This window comes from Scyliorhinus torazame, chromosome 30, assembly GCF_047496885.1.
Source record: "Scyliorhinus torazame isolate Kashiwa2021f chromosome 30, sScyTor2.1, whole genome shotgun sequence".
In the NCBI taxonomy this organism is placed as follows: domain Eukaryota; kingdom Metazoa; phylum Chordata; class Chondrichthyes; order Carcharhiniformes; family Scyliorhinidae; genus Scyliorhinus; species Scyliorhinus torazame.
In genome coordinates, this window is record NC_092736.1 from 24,307,383 (window position 1) to 24,326,834 (window position 19,452).

At 59.9% G+C, this 19,452-nt stretch overlaps 1 protein-coding gene across 1 annotated transcript in view; it reads right to left on the minus strand.

Moving 5' to 3' along the window:
- The window catches only part of LOC140404452 (uncharacterized), a 43,183-nt gene that overhangs the window by 11,780 nt on the left and 11,951 nt on the right, over positions 1-19,452 (minus strand). The window contains exon 2 of the mRNA XM_072493007.1: positions 10,060-10,416. Coding sequence (XP_072349108.1) covers positions 10,060-10,416 — 357 coding nt within the window. The remainder of the gene's footprint in view (positions 1-10,059; positions 10,417-19,452) is intronic.

The window sequence follows — 19,452 nt, forward strand, 5'->3', positions numbered from 1 at the left end:
GTCTGGGGATAGTGCCTGAGGACAGTGCCAGGGGGCAGTGCCTGAGGACAGTGCCAGGGGGCAGTACCTGGGACAGTGCCAGGGAGCAGTGACTGGGGGCAGTGTCTGGGGACAGTGCCAGGGAGCAGTGTCTGGGGGAGTGCCTGAGGACAGTGCCAGGGGGCAGTGCCTGAGGACAGTGCCAGGGGGCAGTACCTGGGACAGTGCCAGGGGGCAGTGCCTGGGGACAGTGCCAGGGGCAGTGTCTGGGGATAGTGCCTGAGGACAGTGCCGGGGGCAGTGCCTGAGGACAGTGCCAGGGGGCAGTACCTGGGACAGTGCCAGGGAGCAGTGACTGGGGGCAGTGTCTGGGGACAGTGCCAGGGAGCAGTGTCTGGGGGGAGTGCCCAGGGACAGTGTCTGAGGACAGTGTCTGGGGGCAGTGCCTGAGGACAGTGCCAGGGGGCAGTGCCTGAGGACAGTGCCAGGGGGCAGTACCTGGGACAGTGCCAGGGGGCAGTGCCTGGGGACAGTGCCAGGGGCAGTGTCTGGGGATAGTGCCTGAGGACAGTGCCGGGGGCAGTGCCTGAGGACAGTGCCAGGGGGCAGTGCCTGAGGACAGTGCCAGGGAGCAGTGTCTGGGGGCAGTACCTGGGCCAGTGCCTGAGGACAGTGCCAGGGGGCAGTGCCTGAGGACAGTACCTGGGGCAGTGCCTGGGGACAAGTGCCAGGGAGCAGTGTCGGGGACAGTGCCAGGGGGCAGTGCCTGAGGACGGTACCAGGGACAGTGCCTGGGGACAGTGCCAGGGGCAGTGTCTGGGGATAGTGCCTGAGGACAGTGCCAGGGGGCAGTGCCTGAGGACAGTGCCAGGGGGCAGTGCCTGGGACAGTGCCTGGGGACAGTGCCAGGGGCAGTGTCTGGGGATAGTGCCTGAGGACAGTGCCAGGGGGCAGTGCCTGAGGACAGTGCCAGGGGGCAGTACCTGGGACAGTGCCAGGGAGCAGTGACTGGGGGCAGTGTCTGGGGACAGTGCCAGGGAGCAGTGTCTGGGGGGAGTGCCCAGGGACAGTGCCTGAGGACAGTGTCTGAGGGCAGTGCCTGAGGACAGTGCCAGGGGGCAGTGCCTGAGGACAGTGCAGGGGGCAGTACCTGGGACAGTGCCAGGGAGCAGTGTCTGGGGGCAGTGCCTGGGGACAGTGCCAGGGAGCAGTGTCTGGGGGCAGTGCCCGGGACAGTGACTGAGGACAGTGCCAGGGGGCAGTGCCTGAGGAGAGTGCCAGGGGGCAGTACCTGGGACCATGCCAGGGAGCAGTGTCTGGGGGCAGGGCTTGGGGACAAGTGCCTGGGAGCAGTATCTGTGGGCAGTACCTGGGGCAGTGCCTGAGGACAGTATCAGGGGCAGTGCCTGGGGTCAGTGCAGGGGGCAGTACCTGGGACAGAGCCAGGGAGCAGTGTCTGGGGGCAGTGCCTGGGGACAGTGCCAGGGAGCAGTGTCTGGGGGCAGTGCCCGGGGACAGTGACTGAGGACAGTGCCTGGGGGCAGTGCCTGAGGAGAGTGCCAGGGGGCAGTACCTGGGACCATGCCAGGGAGCAGTGTCTGGGGGCAGGGCTTGGGGACAAGTGCCTGGGAGCAGTATCTGTGGGCAGTACCTGGGGCAGTGCCTGAGGACAGTATCAGGGGCAGTGCCTGGGGACAAGTGCCTGGGAGCAGTATCTGTGGGCAGTACGTGGGGCAGTGCCTGAGGACAGTGCCAGGGAGCAGTGCCTGAGGACAGTACTTGGGGCAGTGCCTGGGGACAAGTGCCAGGGAGCAGTGTCTGGGGACAGTGCCAGGGGGCAGTGCCTGAGGACGGTACCAGGGACAGTGCCTGGGGACAAGTGCCAGGGGGCAGTGCCTGAGGACAGTGCCAGGGGGCAGTGCCTGAGGACAGTACCTGGGGCAGTGCCTGGGGATAGTGCCAGGGGGCAGTGCCTGAGGACAGTGCTGGGGGGCAGTGCCTGAGGGCAGTGCCAGGGGACAGTGCCAGGGGGCACTGCCTGGGGACAGTGCCAGGGGGCAGTGCCTGGGGACAGTGCCAGTTGGCAGTGCCTGAGGACAGTGCCAGGGGCAGTGCCTGAGGACAGTACCTGGGGCAGTGCCTAGGGACAAGTGCCTGGGAACAGTATCTGTGGGCAGTACCTGGGGCAGTGCCTGAGGACAGTGCCAGAGGGCAGCACCTGGGACAGTGCCAGGGAGCAGTGACTGGGGGCAGTGGCTGAGGACAGTGCCAGGGGTCAGTGGCTGAGGACAGTGCCAGGGGGCAGTGCCTGAGGACAGTGCCAGAGGGCAGTGCCTGAGGACAGTGCCAGGGGGCAGTGCCTGGGGACAGTGCCAGGGGGCAGTGCCTGAGGACATTGCCTGGGGCAGTGCCTGGGGACAGTGTCTGGGGGCAGTGCCTGTGGACAGTGCCAGGGGGCAGTGCCTGAGGACAGTGGCAGGGGGCAATGACTGGGGGCAGTGCCTGAGGACAGTGCCGGGGGCAGTGTCTGAGGACAGTGCCAGGGGGCAGTGCCTGGGGACAAGTGCCCGGGAACAGTATCTGTGGGCAGTGCCAGGGGAGTGCCAGGGGGCAGTGCCTGGGGATAAGTGCCTGGGAACAGTATCTGTGGGCAGTGCCTGAGGACAGTGCCAGGGGGCGGTGCCTGGGGGCAAGTGCCAGGGAGCAGTGTCTGGGGACAGTGCCAGGGGGAGTGCCTGAGGACAGTACCTGGGGCAGTATCTGGGGACAGTGCCAGGGAGCAGTGCCTGAGGACAGTGCCAGGGAGCAGTGCCTGGGGACAAGTGCCTGGGAACAGTATCTGTGGGCAGTACCTGGGGCAGTGCCTGGGGACAGTGCCAGGGGCAGTGTCTGGGGATAGTGCCCGAGGACAGTGCCGGGGGCAGTGCCTGAGGACAGTGCCGGGGGCAGTACCTGGGACAGTGCCAGGGAGCAGTGACTGGGGGCAGTGTCTGGGGACAGTGCCAGGGAGCAGTGTCTGGGGGGAGTGCCCAGGGACAGTGCCTGAGGGCAGTGTCTGGGGGCAGTGCATGAGGACAGTGCCAGGGGGCAGTGCCTGAGGACAGTGCCAGGGGGCAGTACCTGGGACAGTGCCAGGGAGCAGTGACTGGGGGCAGTGCCTGAGGACAGTGCCAGAGGGCAGTGCCTGAGGACAGTGCCAGGGAGCCGTGTCTGGGGGCAGTGCCTGGGGACAGTGCCTGAGGGCAGTGTCTGGGGGCAGTGCATGAGGACAGTGCCAGGGGGCAGTGCCTGAGGACAGTGCCAGGGGGCAGTACCTGGGACAGTGCCAGGGAGCAGTGACTGGGGGCAGTGCCTGAGGACAGTGCCAGGGGGCAGTGCCTGAGGACAGTGCCAGGGAGCCGTGTCTGGGGGCAGTGCCTGGGGACAGTGCCAGGGAGCAGTGTCTGGGGGCAGTGCCCGGGGACAGTGTCTGAGGACAGTGCCAGGGGGCAGTGCCTGGGACAATGCCAGGGAGCAGTGTCTGGGGGCAGTGCTTGGGGACAAGTGCCTGGGAGCAGTATCTGTGGGCAGTACCTGGGGCAGTCCTGAGGACAGTATCAGGGGCAGTGCCTGGGGACAAGTGCCTGGGAGCAGTATCTGTGGGCAGTACCTGGGGCAGTGCCTGAGGACAGTGCCAGGGGGCAGTGCCTGAGGACAGTACCTGGGGCAGTGCCTGGGGACAAGTGCCAGGGAGCAGTGTCGGGGACAGTGCCAGGGGGCAGTGCCTGAGGACGGTACCAGGGACAGTGCCTGGGGACAGTGCCAGGGGCAGTGTCTGGGGATAGTGCCTGAGGACAGTGCCAGGGGGCAGTGCCTGAGGACAGTGCCAGGGGGCAGTACCTGGGACAGTGCCAGGGAGCAGTGACTGGGGGCAGTGTCTGGGGACAGTGCCAGGGAGCAGTGTCTGGGGGGAGTGCCCAGGGACAGTGCCTGAGGACAGTGTCTGGGGGCAGTGCCTGAGGACAGTGCCAGGGGGCAGTGCCTGAGGACAGTGCAGGGGGCAGTACCTGGGACAGTGCCAGGGAGCAGTGTCTGGGGGCAGTGCCTGGGGACAGTGCTAGGAAGCAGTGTCTGGGGGCAGTGCCCGGGGACAGTGACTGAGGACAGGGCCAGGGGGCAGTGCCTGAGGAGAGTGCCAGGGGGCAGTACCTGGGACCATGCCAGGGAGCAGTGTCTGGGGGCAGGGCTTGGGGACAAGTGCCTGGGAGCAGTATCTGTGGGCAGTACCTGGGGCAGTGCCTGAGGACAGTATCAGGGGCAGTGCCTGGGGACAAGTGCCTGGGGGCAGTATCTGTGGGCAGTACCTGGGGCAGTGCCTGAGGACAGTGCCAGGGAGCAGTGCCTGAGGACAGTACCTGGGGCAGTGCCTGGGGGCAAGTGCCAGGGAGCAGTGTCTGGGGACAGTGCCAGGGGGCAGTGCCTGAGGACAGTACCTGGGGCAGTATCTGGGGACAGTGCCAGGGAGCAGTGCCTGAGGACAGTGCCAAGGAGCAGTGCCTGGGGACAAGTGCCTGGGAACAGTATCTGTGGGCAGTACCTGGGGCAGTGCCTGGGGACAGTGCCAGGGGCAGTGTCTGGGGATAGTGCCTGAGGACAGTGCGGGGGCAGTGCCTGAGGACAGTGCCAGGGGGCAGTACCTGGGACAGTGCCAGGGAGCAGTGACTGGGGGCAGTGTCTGGGGACAGTGCCAGGGAGCAGTGTCTGGGGGGAGTGCCCAGGGACAGTGCCTGAGGGCAGTGTCTGGGGGCAGTGCCTGAGGACAGTGCCAGGGGGCAGTGCCTGAGGACAGTGCCAGGGGGCAGTACCTGGGACAGTGCCAGGGAGCAGTGACTGGGGGCAGTGCCTGAGGACAGTGCCAGGGGGCAGTGCCTGCGAACAGTGCCAGGGAGCAGTGTCTGGGGGCAGTGCCTGGGGACAGTGCCAGGGAGCAGTGTCTGGGGGCAGTGCCCGGGGACAGTGTCTGAGGACAGTGCCAGGGGGCAGTGCCTGGGACAATGCCAGGGAGCAGTGTCTGGGGGCAGTGCTTGGGGACAAGTGCCTGGGAGCAGTATCTGTGGGCAGTACCTGGAGCAGTGCCTGAGGACAGTGCCAAGGAGCAGTGCCTGGGGACAAGTGCCTGGGAACAGTATCTGTGGGCAGTACCTGGGGCAGTGCCTGGGGACAGTGCCAGGGGCAGTGTCTGGGGATAGTGCCTGAGGACAGTGCCGGGGGCAGTGCCTGAGGACAGTGCCAGGGGGCAGTACCTGGGACAGTGCCAGGGAGCAGTGTCTGGGGGGAGTGCCCAGGGACAGTGCCTGAGGGCAGTGTCTGGGGGTAGTGCCTGAGGACAGTGCCAGGGGGCAGTGCCTGAGGACAGTGCCAGGGGGCAGTACCTGGGACAGTGCCAGGGAGCAGTGACTAGGGGCAGTGCCTGAGGACAGTGCCAGGGGGCAGTGCCTGAGGACAGTGCCAGGGAGCAGTGTCTGGGGGCAGTGCCTGGGGACAGTGCCAGGGAGCAGTGTCTGGGGGCAGTGCCCGGGGACAGTGTCTGAGGACAGTGCCAGGGGGCAGTGCCTGGGACAATGCCAGGGAGCAGTGTCTGGGGGCAGTGCTTGGGGACAAGTGCCTGGGAGCAGTATCTGTGGGCAGTACCTGGGGCAGTCCTGAGGACAGTATCAGGGGCAGTGCCTGGGGACAAGTGCCTGGGAGCAGTATCTGTGGGCAGTACCTGGGGCAGTGCCTGAGGACAGTACCTGGGGCAGTGCCTGGGGACAAGTGCCAGGGTGCAGTGTCGGGGACAGTGCCAGGGGGCAGTGCCTGAGGACGGTACCAGGGACAGTGCCTGGGGACAGTGCCAGGGGCAGTGTCTGGGGATAGTGCCTGAGGACAGTGCCAGGGGGCAGTGCCTGAGGACAGTGCCAGGGGGCAGTGCCAGGGGCAGTGTCTGGGGATAGTGCCTGAGGACAGTGCCAGGGGGCAGTTCCTGAGGACAGTGCCAGGGGGCAGTACCTGGGACAGTGCCAGGGAGCAGTGACTGGGGGGAGTGCCCAGGGACAGTGCCTGAGGACAGTGTCTGGGGGCAGTGCCTGAGGACAGTGCCAGGGGGCAGTGCCTGAGGACAGTGCAGGGGGCAGTACCTGGGACAGTGCCAGGGAGCAGTGTCTGGGGGCAGTGCCTGGGGACAGTGCCAGGGAGCAGTGTCTGGGGGCAGTGCCCGGGGACAGTGACTGAGGACAGTGCCAGGGGGCAGTGCCTGAGGAGAGTGCCAGGGGGCAGTACCTGGGACCATGCCAGGGAGCAGTGTCTGGGGGCAGGGCTTGGGGACAAGTGCCTGGGAGCAGTATCTGTGGGCAGTACCTGGGGCAGTGCCTGAGGACAGTATCAGGGGCAGTGCCTGGGGACAAGTGCCTGGGAGCAGTATCTGTGGGCAGTACCTGGGGCAGTGCCTGAGGACAGTGCCAGGGAGCAGTGCCTGAGGACAGTACCTGGGGCAGTGCCTGGGGACAAATGCCAGGGAGCAGTGTCTGGGGACAGTGCCAGGGGGCAGTGCCTGAGGACGGTACCAGGGACAGTGTCTGGGGACAAGTGCCAGGGGGCAGTGCCTGAGGACAGTGCCAGGGGGCAGTGCCTGAGGACAGTACCTGGGGCAGTGCCTGGGGATAGTGCCAGGGGGCAGTGCCTGAGGACAGTGCTAGGGGGCAGTGCCTGAGGGCAGTGCCAGGGGACAGTGCCAGGGGGCACTGCCTGGGGACAGTGCCAGGGGGCAGTGCCTGGGGACAGTGCCAGTTGGCAGTGCCTGAGGACAGTGCCAGGGGGCAGTGCCTGAGGACAGTACCTGGGGCAGTGCCTAGGGACAAGTGCCTGGGAACAGTATCTGTGGGCAGTGCCTGGGGCAGTGCCTGAGGACAGTGCCAGAGGGCAGCACCTGGGACAGTGCCAGGGAGCAGTGACTGGGGGCAGTGGCTGAGGACAGTGCCAGGGGGCAGTGGCTGAGGACAGTGCCAGGGGGCAGTGCCTGAGGACAGTGCCAGGGGGCAGTGCCTGAGGACAGTGCCAGGGGGCAGTGCCTGGGGACAGTGCCAGGGGGCAGTGCCTGAGGACATTGCCTGGGGCAGTGCCTGGGGACAGTGTCTGGGGCAGTGCCTGTGGACAGTGCCAGGGGGCAGTGCCTGAGGACAGTGGCAGGGGGCAATGACTGGGGGCAGTGCCTGAGGACAGTGCCGGGGGCAGTGCCTGAGGACAGTGCCAGGGGGCAGTGCCTGGGGACAAGTGCCCGGGAACAGTATCTGTGGGCAGTGCCAGGGGACAGTGCCAGGGGGCAGTGCCTGGGGGCAAGTGCCAGGGAGCAGTGTCTGGGGACAGTGCCAGGGGGAGTCCCTGGGGATAAGTGCCTGGGAACAGTATCTGTGGGCAGTGCCTGAGGACAGTGCCAGGGGGCAGTGCCTGGGGGCAGTGCCTGGGGACAGTGCCAGGGAGCAGTGTCTGGGGGCAGTGCCCGGGGACAGTGTCTGAGGACAGTGCCAGGGGGCAGTGCCTGGGACAATGCCAGGGAGCAGTGTCTGGGGGCAGTGCTTGGGGACAAGTGCCTGGGAGCAGTATCTGTGGGCAGTACCTGGGGCAGTCCTGAGGACAGTATCAGGGGCAGTGCCTGGGGACAAGTGCCTGGGAGCAGTATCTGTGGGCAGTACCTGGGGCAGTGCCTGAGGACAGTACCTGGGGCAGTGCCTGGGGACAAGTGCCAGGGTGCAGTGTCGGGGACAGTGCCAGGGGGCAGTGCCTGAGGACGGTACCAGGGACAGTGCCTGGGGACAGTGCCAGGGGCAGTGTCTGGGGATAGTGCCTGAGGACAGTGCCAGGGGGCAGTGCCTGAGGACAGTGCCAGGGGGCAGTGCCAGGGGCAGTGTCTGGGGATAGTGCCTGAGGACAGTGCCAGGGGGCAGTTCCTGAGGACAGTGCCAGGGGGCAGTACCTGGGACAGTGCCAGGGAGCAGTGACTGGGGCGAGTGCCCAGGGACAGTGCCTGAGGACAGTGTCTGGGGGCAGTGCCTGAGGACAGTGCCAGGGGGCAGTGCCTGAGGACAGTGCAGGGGGCAGTACCTGGGACAGTGCCAGGGAGCAGTGTCTGGGGGCAGTGCCTGGGGACAGTGCCAGGGAGCAGTGTCTGGGGGCAGTGCCCGGGGACAGTGACTGAGGACAGTGCCAGGGGGCAGTGCCTGAGGAGAGTGCCAGGGGGCAGTACCTGGGACCATGCCAGGGAGCAGTGTCTGGGGGCAGGGCTTGGGGACAAGTGCCTGGGAGCAGTATCTGTGGGCAGTACCTGGGGCAGTGCCTGAGGACAGTATCAGGGGCAGTGCCTGGGGACAAGTGCCTGGGAGCAGTATCTGTGGGCAGTACCTGGGGCAGTGCCTGAGGACAGTGCCAGGGAGCAGTGCCTGAGGACAGTACCTGGGGCAGTGCCTGGGGACAAATGCCAGGGAGCAGTGTCTGGGGACAGTGCCAGGGGGCAGTGCCTGAGGACGGTACCAGGGACAGTGTCTGGGGACAAGTGCCAGGGGGCAGTGCCTGAGGACAGTGCCAGGGGGCAGTGCCTGAGGACAGTACCTGGGGCAGTGCCTGGGGATAGTGCCAGGGGGCAGTGCCTGAGGACAGTGCTAGGGGGCAGTGCCTGAGGGCAGTGCCAGGGGACAGTGCCAGGGGGCACTGCCTGGGGACAGTGCCAGGGGGCAGTGCCTGGGGACAGTGCCAGTTGGCAGTGCCTGAGGACAGTGCCAGGGGGCAGTGCCTGAGGACAGTACCTGGGGCAGTGCCTAGGGACAAGTGCCTGGGAACAGTATCTGTGGGCAGTGCCTGGGGCAGTGCCTGAGGACAGTGCCAGAGGGCAGCACCTGGGACAGTGCCAGGGAGCAGTGACTGGGGGCAGTGGCTGAGGACAGTGCCAGGGGGCAGTGGCTGAGGACAGTGCCAGGGGGCAGTGCCTGAGGACAGTGCCAGGGGGCAGTGCCTGAGGACAGTGCCAGGGGGCAGTGCCTGGGGACAGTGCCAGGGGGCAGTGCCTGAGGACATTGCCTGGGGCAGTGCCTGGGGACAGTGTCTGGGGCAGTGCCTGTGGACAGTGCCAGGGGGCAGTGCCTGAGGACAGTGGCAGGGGGCAATGACTGGGGGCAGTGCCTGAGGACAGTGCCGGGGGCAGTGCCTGAGGACAGTGCCAGGGGGCAGTGCCTGGGGACAAGTGCCCGGGAACAGTATCTGTGGGCAGTGCCAGGGGACAGTGCCAGGGGGCAGTGCCTGGGGGCAAGTGCCAGGGAGCAGTGTCTGGGGACAGTGCCAGGGGGAGTCCCTGGGGATAAGTGCCTGGGAACAGTATCTGTGGGCAGTGCCTGAGGACAGTGCCAGGGGGCAGTGCCTGGGGGCAAGTGCCAGGGAGCAGTGTCTGGGGACAGTGCCAGGGGGCAGTGCCTGAGGACAGTACCTGGGGCAGTATCTGGGGACAGTGCCAGGGAGCAGTGCCTGAGGACAGTGCCAGGGAGCAGTGCCTGGGGACAAGTGCCTGGGAACAGTATCTGTGGGCAGTACCTGGGGCAGTGCCTGGGGACAGTATCAGGAGACACTGCCAGGTGCACTGTTAGGATACTGCCCGGGAATGACCCTCTTTCCCCTTTGGAGTTAGAGTATTAACGGTGCTTCCACCGGCCGGTTCACTTCTCCAGGTTCCCACTTGTCAAAAGCTGTTGCAAACCCTGCTGACATGGCGGGGAGGGGGGATAGAGCCAAGGATGCCCGCGAGTGATATTAAAATGTATAGTAATAGGGATTCCTGACCTTGCCTGGCGGAACCCCATTATGGGGGCGGACAATCGGAACGGGAAATCCCGATGGCGTAGAAGCCGTTTGGGGAATCCCGATGGATTGTCCGCTCCCGCCGCCATTCCCGCCTGGCAACAACTGAGGCAGCAAATGCCGGCCACCCTCTGGAATCTGTGTTGGTTGCGCCTCGCGTTCATCTCAGTTTAAATCTCTCCAATGAGCCTGTAATAATTCCCCTGATCTCTCCTGTGCACATACCGCTCAGGTTTATCACAAAGAACAGGTTGTGGTTTTCACATCCCTCCCGTGTCAGGTCGGTCCAGGATGGACATTTTGATGCTCCTCCTGTGGAATCCGCGCAGGTAAATACCATTGAGCGATCTGGCTTCACAGCGAATGCCTTATCTCCAGTTAATTTGCATTTCTGACACAGCGGATTCTGTTTCCAATTCTTGTTCTCAGGACCGATATTGTCACAATGACTTTTACCGTCCGCACATCTTTCCTGAGTTGCTGTTTCAGGACTCATTGTGCACAAGGTATTTACAGACCCAGCACCGGGGCATTGCAGAATGGTGACATCTCCTGACCCTCGGGAGAAGAGATAGGTGGATCCTGCAGGGAAAAGGACAGAATCGGATGGAAATAAATAACACTCCACACAGAAAGATAATTCAATCTCAAAGCCTCGCACAGTGAATGTAAAATTGTGATTTTTGTTACACCACACAATCAGCTGGTACTGGGTCAGTTTGTTGCTGTTCCATTCATAAATCTTTGCAATCTATCAATATTTGCCAATTCAGGTCAATAAACTAAATTTTTATTTAAAAAAAAATAATTTTTATTCAAATTTTCACAAGATATCAACAACAAAATACAGAAAGAGCAACCCCCCCCCCCCCATATACATAAATAATAAATTAACAGCCTTCATCAACACAAACGCAAATATACACGTCAACTCAGGAAAAACGAACCAATCCCCCCTCCCCCGTTGCTGCTGCTGCTGACCATCTTCTAACGTTCTGCCAGGAAGTCTATGAACGGTTGCCACCGCCTGAAGAACCCTTAAGGCGAATTTCACCCTCTCCAATTTAATAAACCCCGCCATATCGTTGATCCAGGATTCCTCGCTTGGGGGCCTCGCATCCTTTCACTGAAGAAGAATCCTTCGCCGGGCTACCAGGGACGCAAAGGCCAGAATACCGGCCTCTTTCGCCTCCTGCACTCCCGGCTCCTCTGCCACCCCAAATATTGCGAGCCCCCAGCCCGGCTTGACCCTGGAACCTACCACCCTCGACACCGTCCTCGCTACACCCTTCCAAAAGTCCTCCAGCGCTGGGCACGCCCAGAACATGTGGGTGTGATTTACTGGGCTCCCTGAGCACCTAACACACCTGTCCTCGCACCCAAAGAACCGGCTTACCCTTGCCCCGGTCATGTGAGCCCTATGCAGCACCTTAAATTATATGAGGCTGAGCCTCGCGCAAGAGGAGGAAGAGTTCACTCTCCCCAGGGCATCCGCCCACATCCCCATGTCAATCTCCTCACCCAACTCCTCCTCCCATTTACCCTTTAGCTCCTCCACTGAGGCCTCCTCCTCCTCCTGCATCACCTGATACATTGCCGAGATCCTCCCTTCTCCAACCCACACCGCCGACAGCACCCTGTCCTGGACCCTGCGTGGTGGCACCAGTGGGAACTCCACTACCTGCCGCCGAACAAACGGCCTTACCTGCATATATCTGAAGGTGTTCCCGGGGGGGGAGCCCAAACTTCTCCTCCAGCTCACCCAGGCTCGCGAACTTCCTGTCCACAAACAGGTCCCTCATCCTTCTAATACCTGCCCTGTGCCAGCTCAGGAACCCTCCGTCCATCCTCCCCAGGACAAACCGGTGGTTCCCCCGAATCGGGGACCACACCGAGGCCCCCACCTTCCCCCATGACGTCTCCATTGCCCCCAAATTTTGAGGATAGCCGTCACCACCGGGCTCGTGGTATACCTCTTTGGAGGAAGCGGCAGCGGCGCCGTCACCAGCACCTCCAGGCTCGTGCCCACACAGGACGCCATCTCCAGCCTCTTCCATGCTGCCCCATCCCCCTCCATCACCCACTTACGCACAATCGCCACGTTGGCGGCCCAATAATACCCACAGAGGATAGGCAGCGCCAACCCCCCCCTATCCCTGCACCGCTCCAGGAACACCCTTCTCACCCTCGGGGTCTTCTGCGCCCACACAAACCCCATAATGCTCCTGTTAACCCGCCTGAAGAAGGCCTTAGGGATCAGGATGGGGAGGCACTGGAACAGGAACAAAGATCTCAGGGACTAAATTTTTCTTAAAGGTAAACAATAATAATAATGGAACTTCGAGCATCATCCTCTCAAAATTTTTATTTTTATTCAATTACGGTGTGTGGGCGTCTCTGGTTAGCCAGCATTTATTGCCCATCAAGTTGCCCTTTATACGGTGGTGGTGAGCTGCCTTTTGAGCCACTGCAGTCCATGTGGTGTAGTTACACCCACTGTGCTGTTACAGCGGGATTTCCAAACTTTGACCCAGCAATAGTGGAGGAACAGCGGTATATTTCCAAGTCGGATTATGAGTGACTTGTAGGGAGCGTACAAGTTGTGGTGCTCCCATATGTCTGCTGCCCATGTCCTCCTAGATGGTCATGGTCATGGGTTTAGAAGGTGCTGCCCAAGGAGCCTGCAGTGCATCTTGTAGATGGTACACACGGCTGCCACTGTGCATCAGCGATGGAGGGTTTGAATGTTTGTGAAAGGGGTGCCAATTAAATGGGCTGCTTTGTCCTGGATGGTGTCGAGCTTCTTGAGTGGTGTCGGAGCTGCACTCATCCAGGCAGGTGGAGAGGATTCCATCACACTCCTGACCTGTGCTTTGTAGATGGTGCCCGGTAGGCACCGCAGGGACTGAGGTGCCTTATTGACCCTCTTATTCACGTTTTGGTTCGATGTTTTAAGTTTCATTTGTGATTTTTTGTTTTTGTTTAAGGCAACATCGCTTTAAGCAGTTGTCCCTTTAATTTGTACCTCAGTTTATTTGATTTAGTTTAGGGTCTGGTTTAGCTCACTGGGCTAAATCGCTGGCTTTGAAAGCAGACCAAAGCAGGCCAGCAGTGCGGTTCAATTCCCGTACCAGCCTCCCTGAACAGGTGGCGGAATGTGGCGACTATGAGCTTTTCACAGTAACTTCATTGGAAGCCTACTTGTGATAAAGCAATTTTCATTCCATTTTTCATTTTCATTGCTTGGCACTTGTGTGGCGAGAATGTTACTTGCCACTTGTCAGCCCAAGCGTGGATATTGTTCAGGTCTTGCTGCATTTGGACATGGACTGCTTCAGAATCTGAATCAGAATTCACGAAGAGTCCAGCACGAGTTTGGACAGTTAAAGGGTGCGATTCTCCGGCCCCGTTGCGCACTCGCTCAAACGTAACGAGGCTGGTGAATAGCGGGAGAGACCAAAAAGAAGATCCGTGCCAGGCGGCGAACAGTTTGCGATGCAACCGGCCTGTTCCCATAGGTGAAATCGGGACCTCGCCATAGCATGGTGATAAACCAATTATCACCACTTAAGCCCCATTTCCATACAATTAACAAGAGCGACCCCATATCCAACAACCCCTCGTCATTCAGCGGCCTCCCCAGCGAGTGTTTATGCCGGCACCGATTAGTATTGCTTTTGAAAAACGTGAACGGACAGTAGGGCTTCTGAGGGGAGCCTAGCAAGTGAGTAGCAATCTTATTTCACAGGCTAAGAGGTCGGGGGTTCTGGGTTTGCCACCCCAGTGGCATATTTAAGAGCTCAGCGGCCAACGTAAATGAGTATGCCACCACCGTCACTGACTTCATCAGCAAATGGGTGTACGACTGCGTGCCAAAGCAATCAGTACGTGCGTTCCCCAACCGGAAACCATGGCTCAATCGCGAGATTGACTCCCTACTGAAGGACAGGTCTGAGACGTTCAAGTCAGGCGACCCTGACTTATACAAGAAATCCAGGTACGACCTCCGCAAAGCCACCGGAGATGCCAAGAGAGAATATCAGACTAGAGTTACAGACTCTCAGCGGTTGTGGCAAGGCCTAAACACAACGGGTTACAAAGCGAAGCCGAGTAGTAACTCCAGCAGCAGCGCAACCCTCCCCGATGAACTCAATATATTCTATGCTCGGTTTGAGCAGGAAACTGACAAGCTGCTGTCGAGTGCCCAGCAGCCCAAACACCCCATACCCATCATCACATCTTCCGAAGTCAGATCGGCCTTCCTAAAAGTGGACCCTCGGAAGGCGAAGGACTGGATCTCTGGTCGGGCATTCAGAGCCTGCGCGGACCAGCTGGCAGATCTTTAACCTGTCCCTACTCCGCTCCGAGGTCCCCACCTGCTTCAAGAAGACCACCATCATACCGGTACCAAAGAAGAACCAGGCAACGTGCCTCAATGACTACCGACCAGTGGCCCTGACTCCAGTCGTAATGAAGTGCTTCGAGAGGTTGGTCATGAAGCGTATCACCTCCATACTCCCAGAACGCCTTGATGCACTGCAATTCGCATACCGCTGCAACCGGTCCACAGCAGACGTCATCTCCTTGGCCCTACACTCATCCCTAGAGCATCTTGACACCAAGGACTCCTACATCAGCCTCCTATTTATTGACTACAGTTCCACCTTCAACACCATAATCCCAGCCAAGCTCATATCAAAGCTCCAAAACCTAGGACTTGGCTCCTCACTCTGCAACTGCATCCTCGACTTTCTGACCCACAGACCACAATCAGTAAGAATAAACAACAGCACCTCCTCCACAATAGTCCACAATACCGGGGCCCCGCAAGGCTGCGTACTTAGCCCCCTATTATACTCCCTGTACACACACAACTGCGTGGCAAAATTTGGTTCCAACTCCATCTACAAGTTTGCTGACGATATGACCATAGTGGGCCAGATCTCGAATAACGACGAGTCAGAATACAGGAGGGAGATAGAGAACCTAGTGGAGTGGTGCAGTGACAATAATCTATCCCCCAATGCCAGCAAAACTTAAGAGCTGGTCATTGACTTCAGGAAGCAAAGTACTGTACACACCCCTATCAGCATCAAAAGGGCCAAGGTGGAGATGAAATGAAATAAAAATCACTTATTGTCACAAGTAGGCTTCAAATGAAGTTACTGTAAAAAGCCCCTAGTCACCACATTTGGGAGGCTGGTACGGGAATTGAACCGTGCTGCTGGCCTGCCTTGGTCTGCTCAAAGCCAGCGATTTAGCCCTGCGCTAAACCAGCCCCTTATGGTTAGCAGTTTCAAATTCCTAGGGGTACACATCTTTAAAAATCTGTCCTGGTCCACCCACGTCAACGCTACCACCAAGAAAGCACAACAGCCTCCCGAACAGGCTATACTTCCTCAGGAAACTAAGGAAATTCGGCATGTCCACATTAACTCTTACCAACTTTTACAGATGCACCATAGAAAGCATCCTATCTGGCTGCATCATAGCCTGGTATGTCAACTGCTCGGCCCAAGACCGCAAGAAACTCCAGAGTCATGAACACAGCCCAGTCCATCACACAAACCTGCCTCCCATCCATTGACTCTGTCTACACCTCCCGCTGCTTGGGGAAAACAGCTTCTTCCCCGCTGTTACCAGACTCCTAAACGACCCTCTTATGGATTGACCTCATTAACACTACACCCCTGAATGCTTCACCCGATGCCGGGTGTTTATGTAGTTACATTGTGTACCTTGTGTTGCCCTATTATGTATTTTCTTTTATTCCCTTTTCTTCTCATGTACTTAATGATCTGTTGAGCTGCTCGCAGAAAAATACTTTTCACTGTACCTCGGTACATGTGACAATAAACAAAGTCCAATCCAGTGCTCGGTGCGGGGGGGGGGGGGGGGTACGGGGACACACTCTCAGCTGGGGGTGGGGGAACCTCATAAGGGTGGGCCACCAGGGGGTGGTGGGGGGACGTGGGCAACCGGGAGGGCAACCGTTCGCAGCACCACCGTGCCAACTCCTGGATCGTGAGTACCCATTCCGGGGGCAACCCTTGTCCCTGCCCGTCTGCCCCATCAATCGCCCATAACCCCCACCAGCTGCTGAGGCCTCTGGCTGCCCGGCTGAAGGCGATTGCTAATAGGGAATTGGAAATTGTGGTTAAGTGAGCACTTCACACATGCCAAGTGGATTCCCGTGGGTGGGCAGGCCATGTGGCATGTGGGAGTCATTGCCTAGCATCCCAATCACACCTTGATGCCTGTACACTGTACGTGAACACTGCGGGAGGCAAAACCATAAACGCAATATCCGAGCACCCAGGGGATGGGACATCGCTCTGGGGACATGCCGGAGGGGAGTGAGCGCCACGGGGGGGGGGGGGGGGGGGAGTGGTGATGCCTGGAGAGATGGGCAAAGAGCCCAGAGGTCAGCCCGCATTGTGGAAGGAAGTGACAGAGGCATCATAATGGTTGTGCACCTGAGGAAGGAGCAGCACTCCGAAAGCTAGTGATATCGAAACAAACCTGTTGGACTTTAACCTGGTGTTGTAAGACTTCGTACTGTGCTCACCCCAGTCCAACGCCGGCATCTCCACATCAGTGCAAGAAAGGTGTTTAATGTGCTGTACAATACCCCACTCTTGATGGTGCCACCGCACCAACCCCCAACCCACCAAGTCCCCTAGTGCCCTCAGTGATACTCAATGTGCCTGGCCCTCCTAGCCCTACCACTATGTCTACGTGTTTCCCCAGGATGCACATCTGAGGGCGGCTGCTAGCTGCCTATCTTGTCCCGTGGTCTTCGATGCCCCTGGCGGACGTCCTCTGGGGCCGGAGAACCCCGGCTCACTTGTCAGCGGCACATGCACAGCCATGCCGCCCTGTCCCATATGCCGACCTCAAGACACAGCCTCATCAGAGGGATGGAACTTGGGGGAGATGGTGGCCACTGTTGCCACTCCATGTGACGGGTCCGGGTTGGCACTCAGCATCCCCTCCTCCCGGTCGGTGCCCGTAGGGCCCTGGGATCCACCTTGGGGTGGAGGGGCAGCTGTTTCGAGCCGCAGCTGCCCCTACATCTTTTGGCTCTGCCAACCCTGGCGGTTCCCCATTCCCCATGGTCCGCATCATTGTGTCGACGCCCTCAGCGACGCTCCTCAGTGACTGGGGCAAGCTCCGCAACGCCGCGGCCATGCCCATCTGAGAGCGGGACATCCACAGAACCTCATCAAGGTAGCCTGGTACTGGATGACATCCTCCAGTGACTCGGACATTCTGCCGAGAACCCTCAGCCATGGCCGTCAACGACTGCGCGATGCCTTGGACAACCTCACTAATGGTGCCGATATGGTGCACCAGACTCACCACTGTGGTCGCCATCAAAGCAGTGTTGGCCTCACTGCCACTCATTGCCGGTGCCATCCCCTACGCCCGTACCCTCAAGGACTCCACAATCGGCTATGGATCTGCTGGAGCGACGCTGACATCTCCTTCTGAATGTTTAGGCCACTCCCTATCGTATCCATCAGCTCCGAGTAACAGGCTGAGCATCTGGCTGGGACCCATCTGGGATGGGATCTGAGGGTTCCTGCCTCCAATTGATGGATATCATCAGCAGTGCAGTGCTCACCAGATTGTCCCTCAGAAGCCTGTCCACTAACATTTCCCACCAAGGTGTGTGTATCTGTGCTGTTGGGGGGGCAGGTGGGGATGACAACTGTGCCGCGACTATGGTTGCATCTCGGAGCTCCCCTCCGAGGTGTTCTCCTTGGAGTCAGGAGAAGGGGTCGCCCGGGCTGAGCTGGCTCCGTTGGCTTGAGGGCCTTCGGGAGATTGGGCATGTGGTCAGTGGGAGGGATGGGTCAGTCAGTAAGGCAATAACAACTGACGTTTGACAGGTCGCCCAGGTGGAGCCCAGTGGTTCCTCACCTCTGCGGCGTCTGCCAGCCTCCGTATGGGTGACCAATCTGTCCTTGGCCAATCCGGTCACCTCCAGGGCCGCCTCCTCGAAGGAGGTGAGGATTCTTATGTCTGCCACCTCACTGCCAGTCTGGGCCCTTTCCAGGCAATTGTGGGAGAGCTTTTCTGCGGAGACACAGAGAGGGCATTGTTAGCCACATGTGTGGCACACATTGGAGGGGGGGGGGGGGTGGTTATGGAGGGAGGGTTGGGTGTTGGAGGGGGGAGTGGAGGGAGTGTTGAAGTGGTAGGGGAGTGGAGGGAGGATTGCGGGTTGCCTTGGGAGGTGGATGCTCCCTTGTGGGGGAGGGTTTGGAGTCTACACACTCGTGCTGCCCAGTGTAGATTGGTGACCTTTTCCAGCACTGGAGGCCAGTCCTCCTGCTCACACTCCCCGCAGGCAGCACTGGCTGCCTTGCGGCTCACCCTCCGGAACCCTCGGGAGAACAGGACGACCCTCCTGGCATCCACAGCATCCACAGCCTCCCCAGGTTAGTGTCCCCGAATCTTGGGGATGGTGTCTTCGGCGCCATTGTTGCGAGCTGGCTGGTGTTGGCTGAGCAAGTGCAGCCTAAGTGCTGCTCGACTCTGTTAGCAGGATGGTGGCGGGCGCGGTGCTGGTGAACCAGCTGGCGAGCCTTCATTTGCGATGAGAAGCCAGTGAGGCCTTGTTAAGTGGACCAATTAATGTTGAATTGCGATGTCGGCCTCGCTGGGCCGAGCGCTGGAGCTAGCAGCAATTCCCGCTTCCGCCCACAGAATCCTCATAGAATCCCTACAGTGCAGAAGGAGGCCATTCAGTCCATCGAGTCTGCACTGGCCTTTGGAAAGAGCCCCCTACTTTAGCCCACACTTCCACCTATCCTCGCAGCCCAGTAACTCCACCTAACCTTTTGGATAGTATGGGGCAATTTAACATGGCCAATCCAGGGCAGCACGGTGGCGCAGTGGGTTAGCACTGCTGCCTCATGGCGCTGAGGTCCCAGGTTTGATCCTGGCTCTGGGTCACTGTCCGTGTGGAGTTTACACATTCTCCCCGTGTCTGCGTGGGTTTCGCCCCCACAACCCAAAGATGTGCAGGGCAGGTGGATTGGCCACGCTAAATTGCCCCTTAATTGGAAAAAATAAATTGGGTACTCTAAATTTATAAAACAAACATGGCCAATCCACCTAACCTGACTGTGGAGGAAACCGTAGCACCCGGCGGAAACCCACGCAGACACGGGGAGAACGTGCAGACTCCGCAGACAGTTACCTGAGGCTGGAATTGAAGCCGGGACCCTAGAGCTGTGAGGCAGCAGTGCTAACCACTGTGCCACCGTGCAGCACAACAGTAAGTATCTTTTATTTACAACAATATTTACACAGCGGCAGTAGTTCACTAATGGTTCTCTCTCTCCAGCTGGCATCACACTGGCCAGCTCTATTTATACAGCTGAAAGGTTAACGATTGCCCTCCCTTCATTGGGGGAGCTCATGGGCGGGATTCTCCGTTTCTGAGTGTTGACGCCGACGCAGAATTTGTGGACTTTCGCGACAGCAAAATGGCGCCGCACCTGAAACAATTTCGCTGCTGTTGAGAGGCTAACACCGGCAGCACGTGGAAAACAATCAACTCTAATGAGAAATGGTGGCAGATTCGCCGGTTTCGCGATTGACACT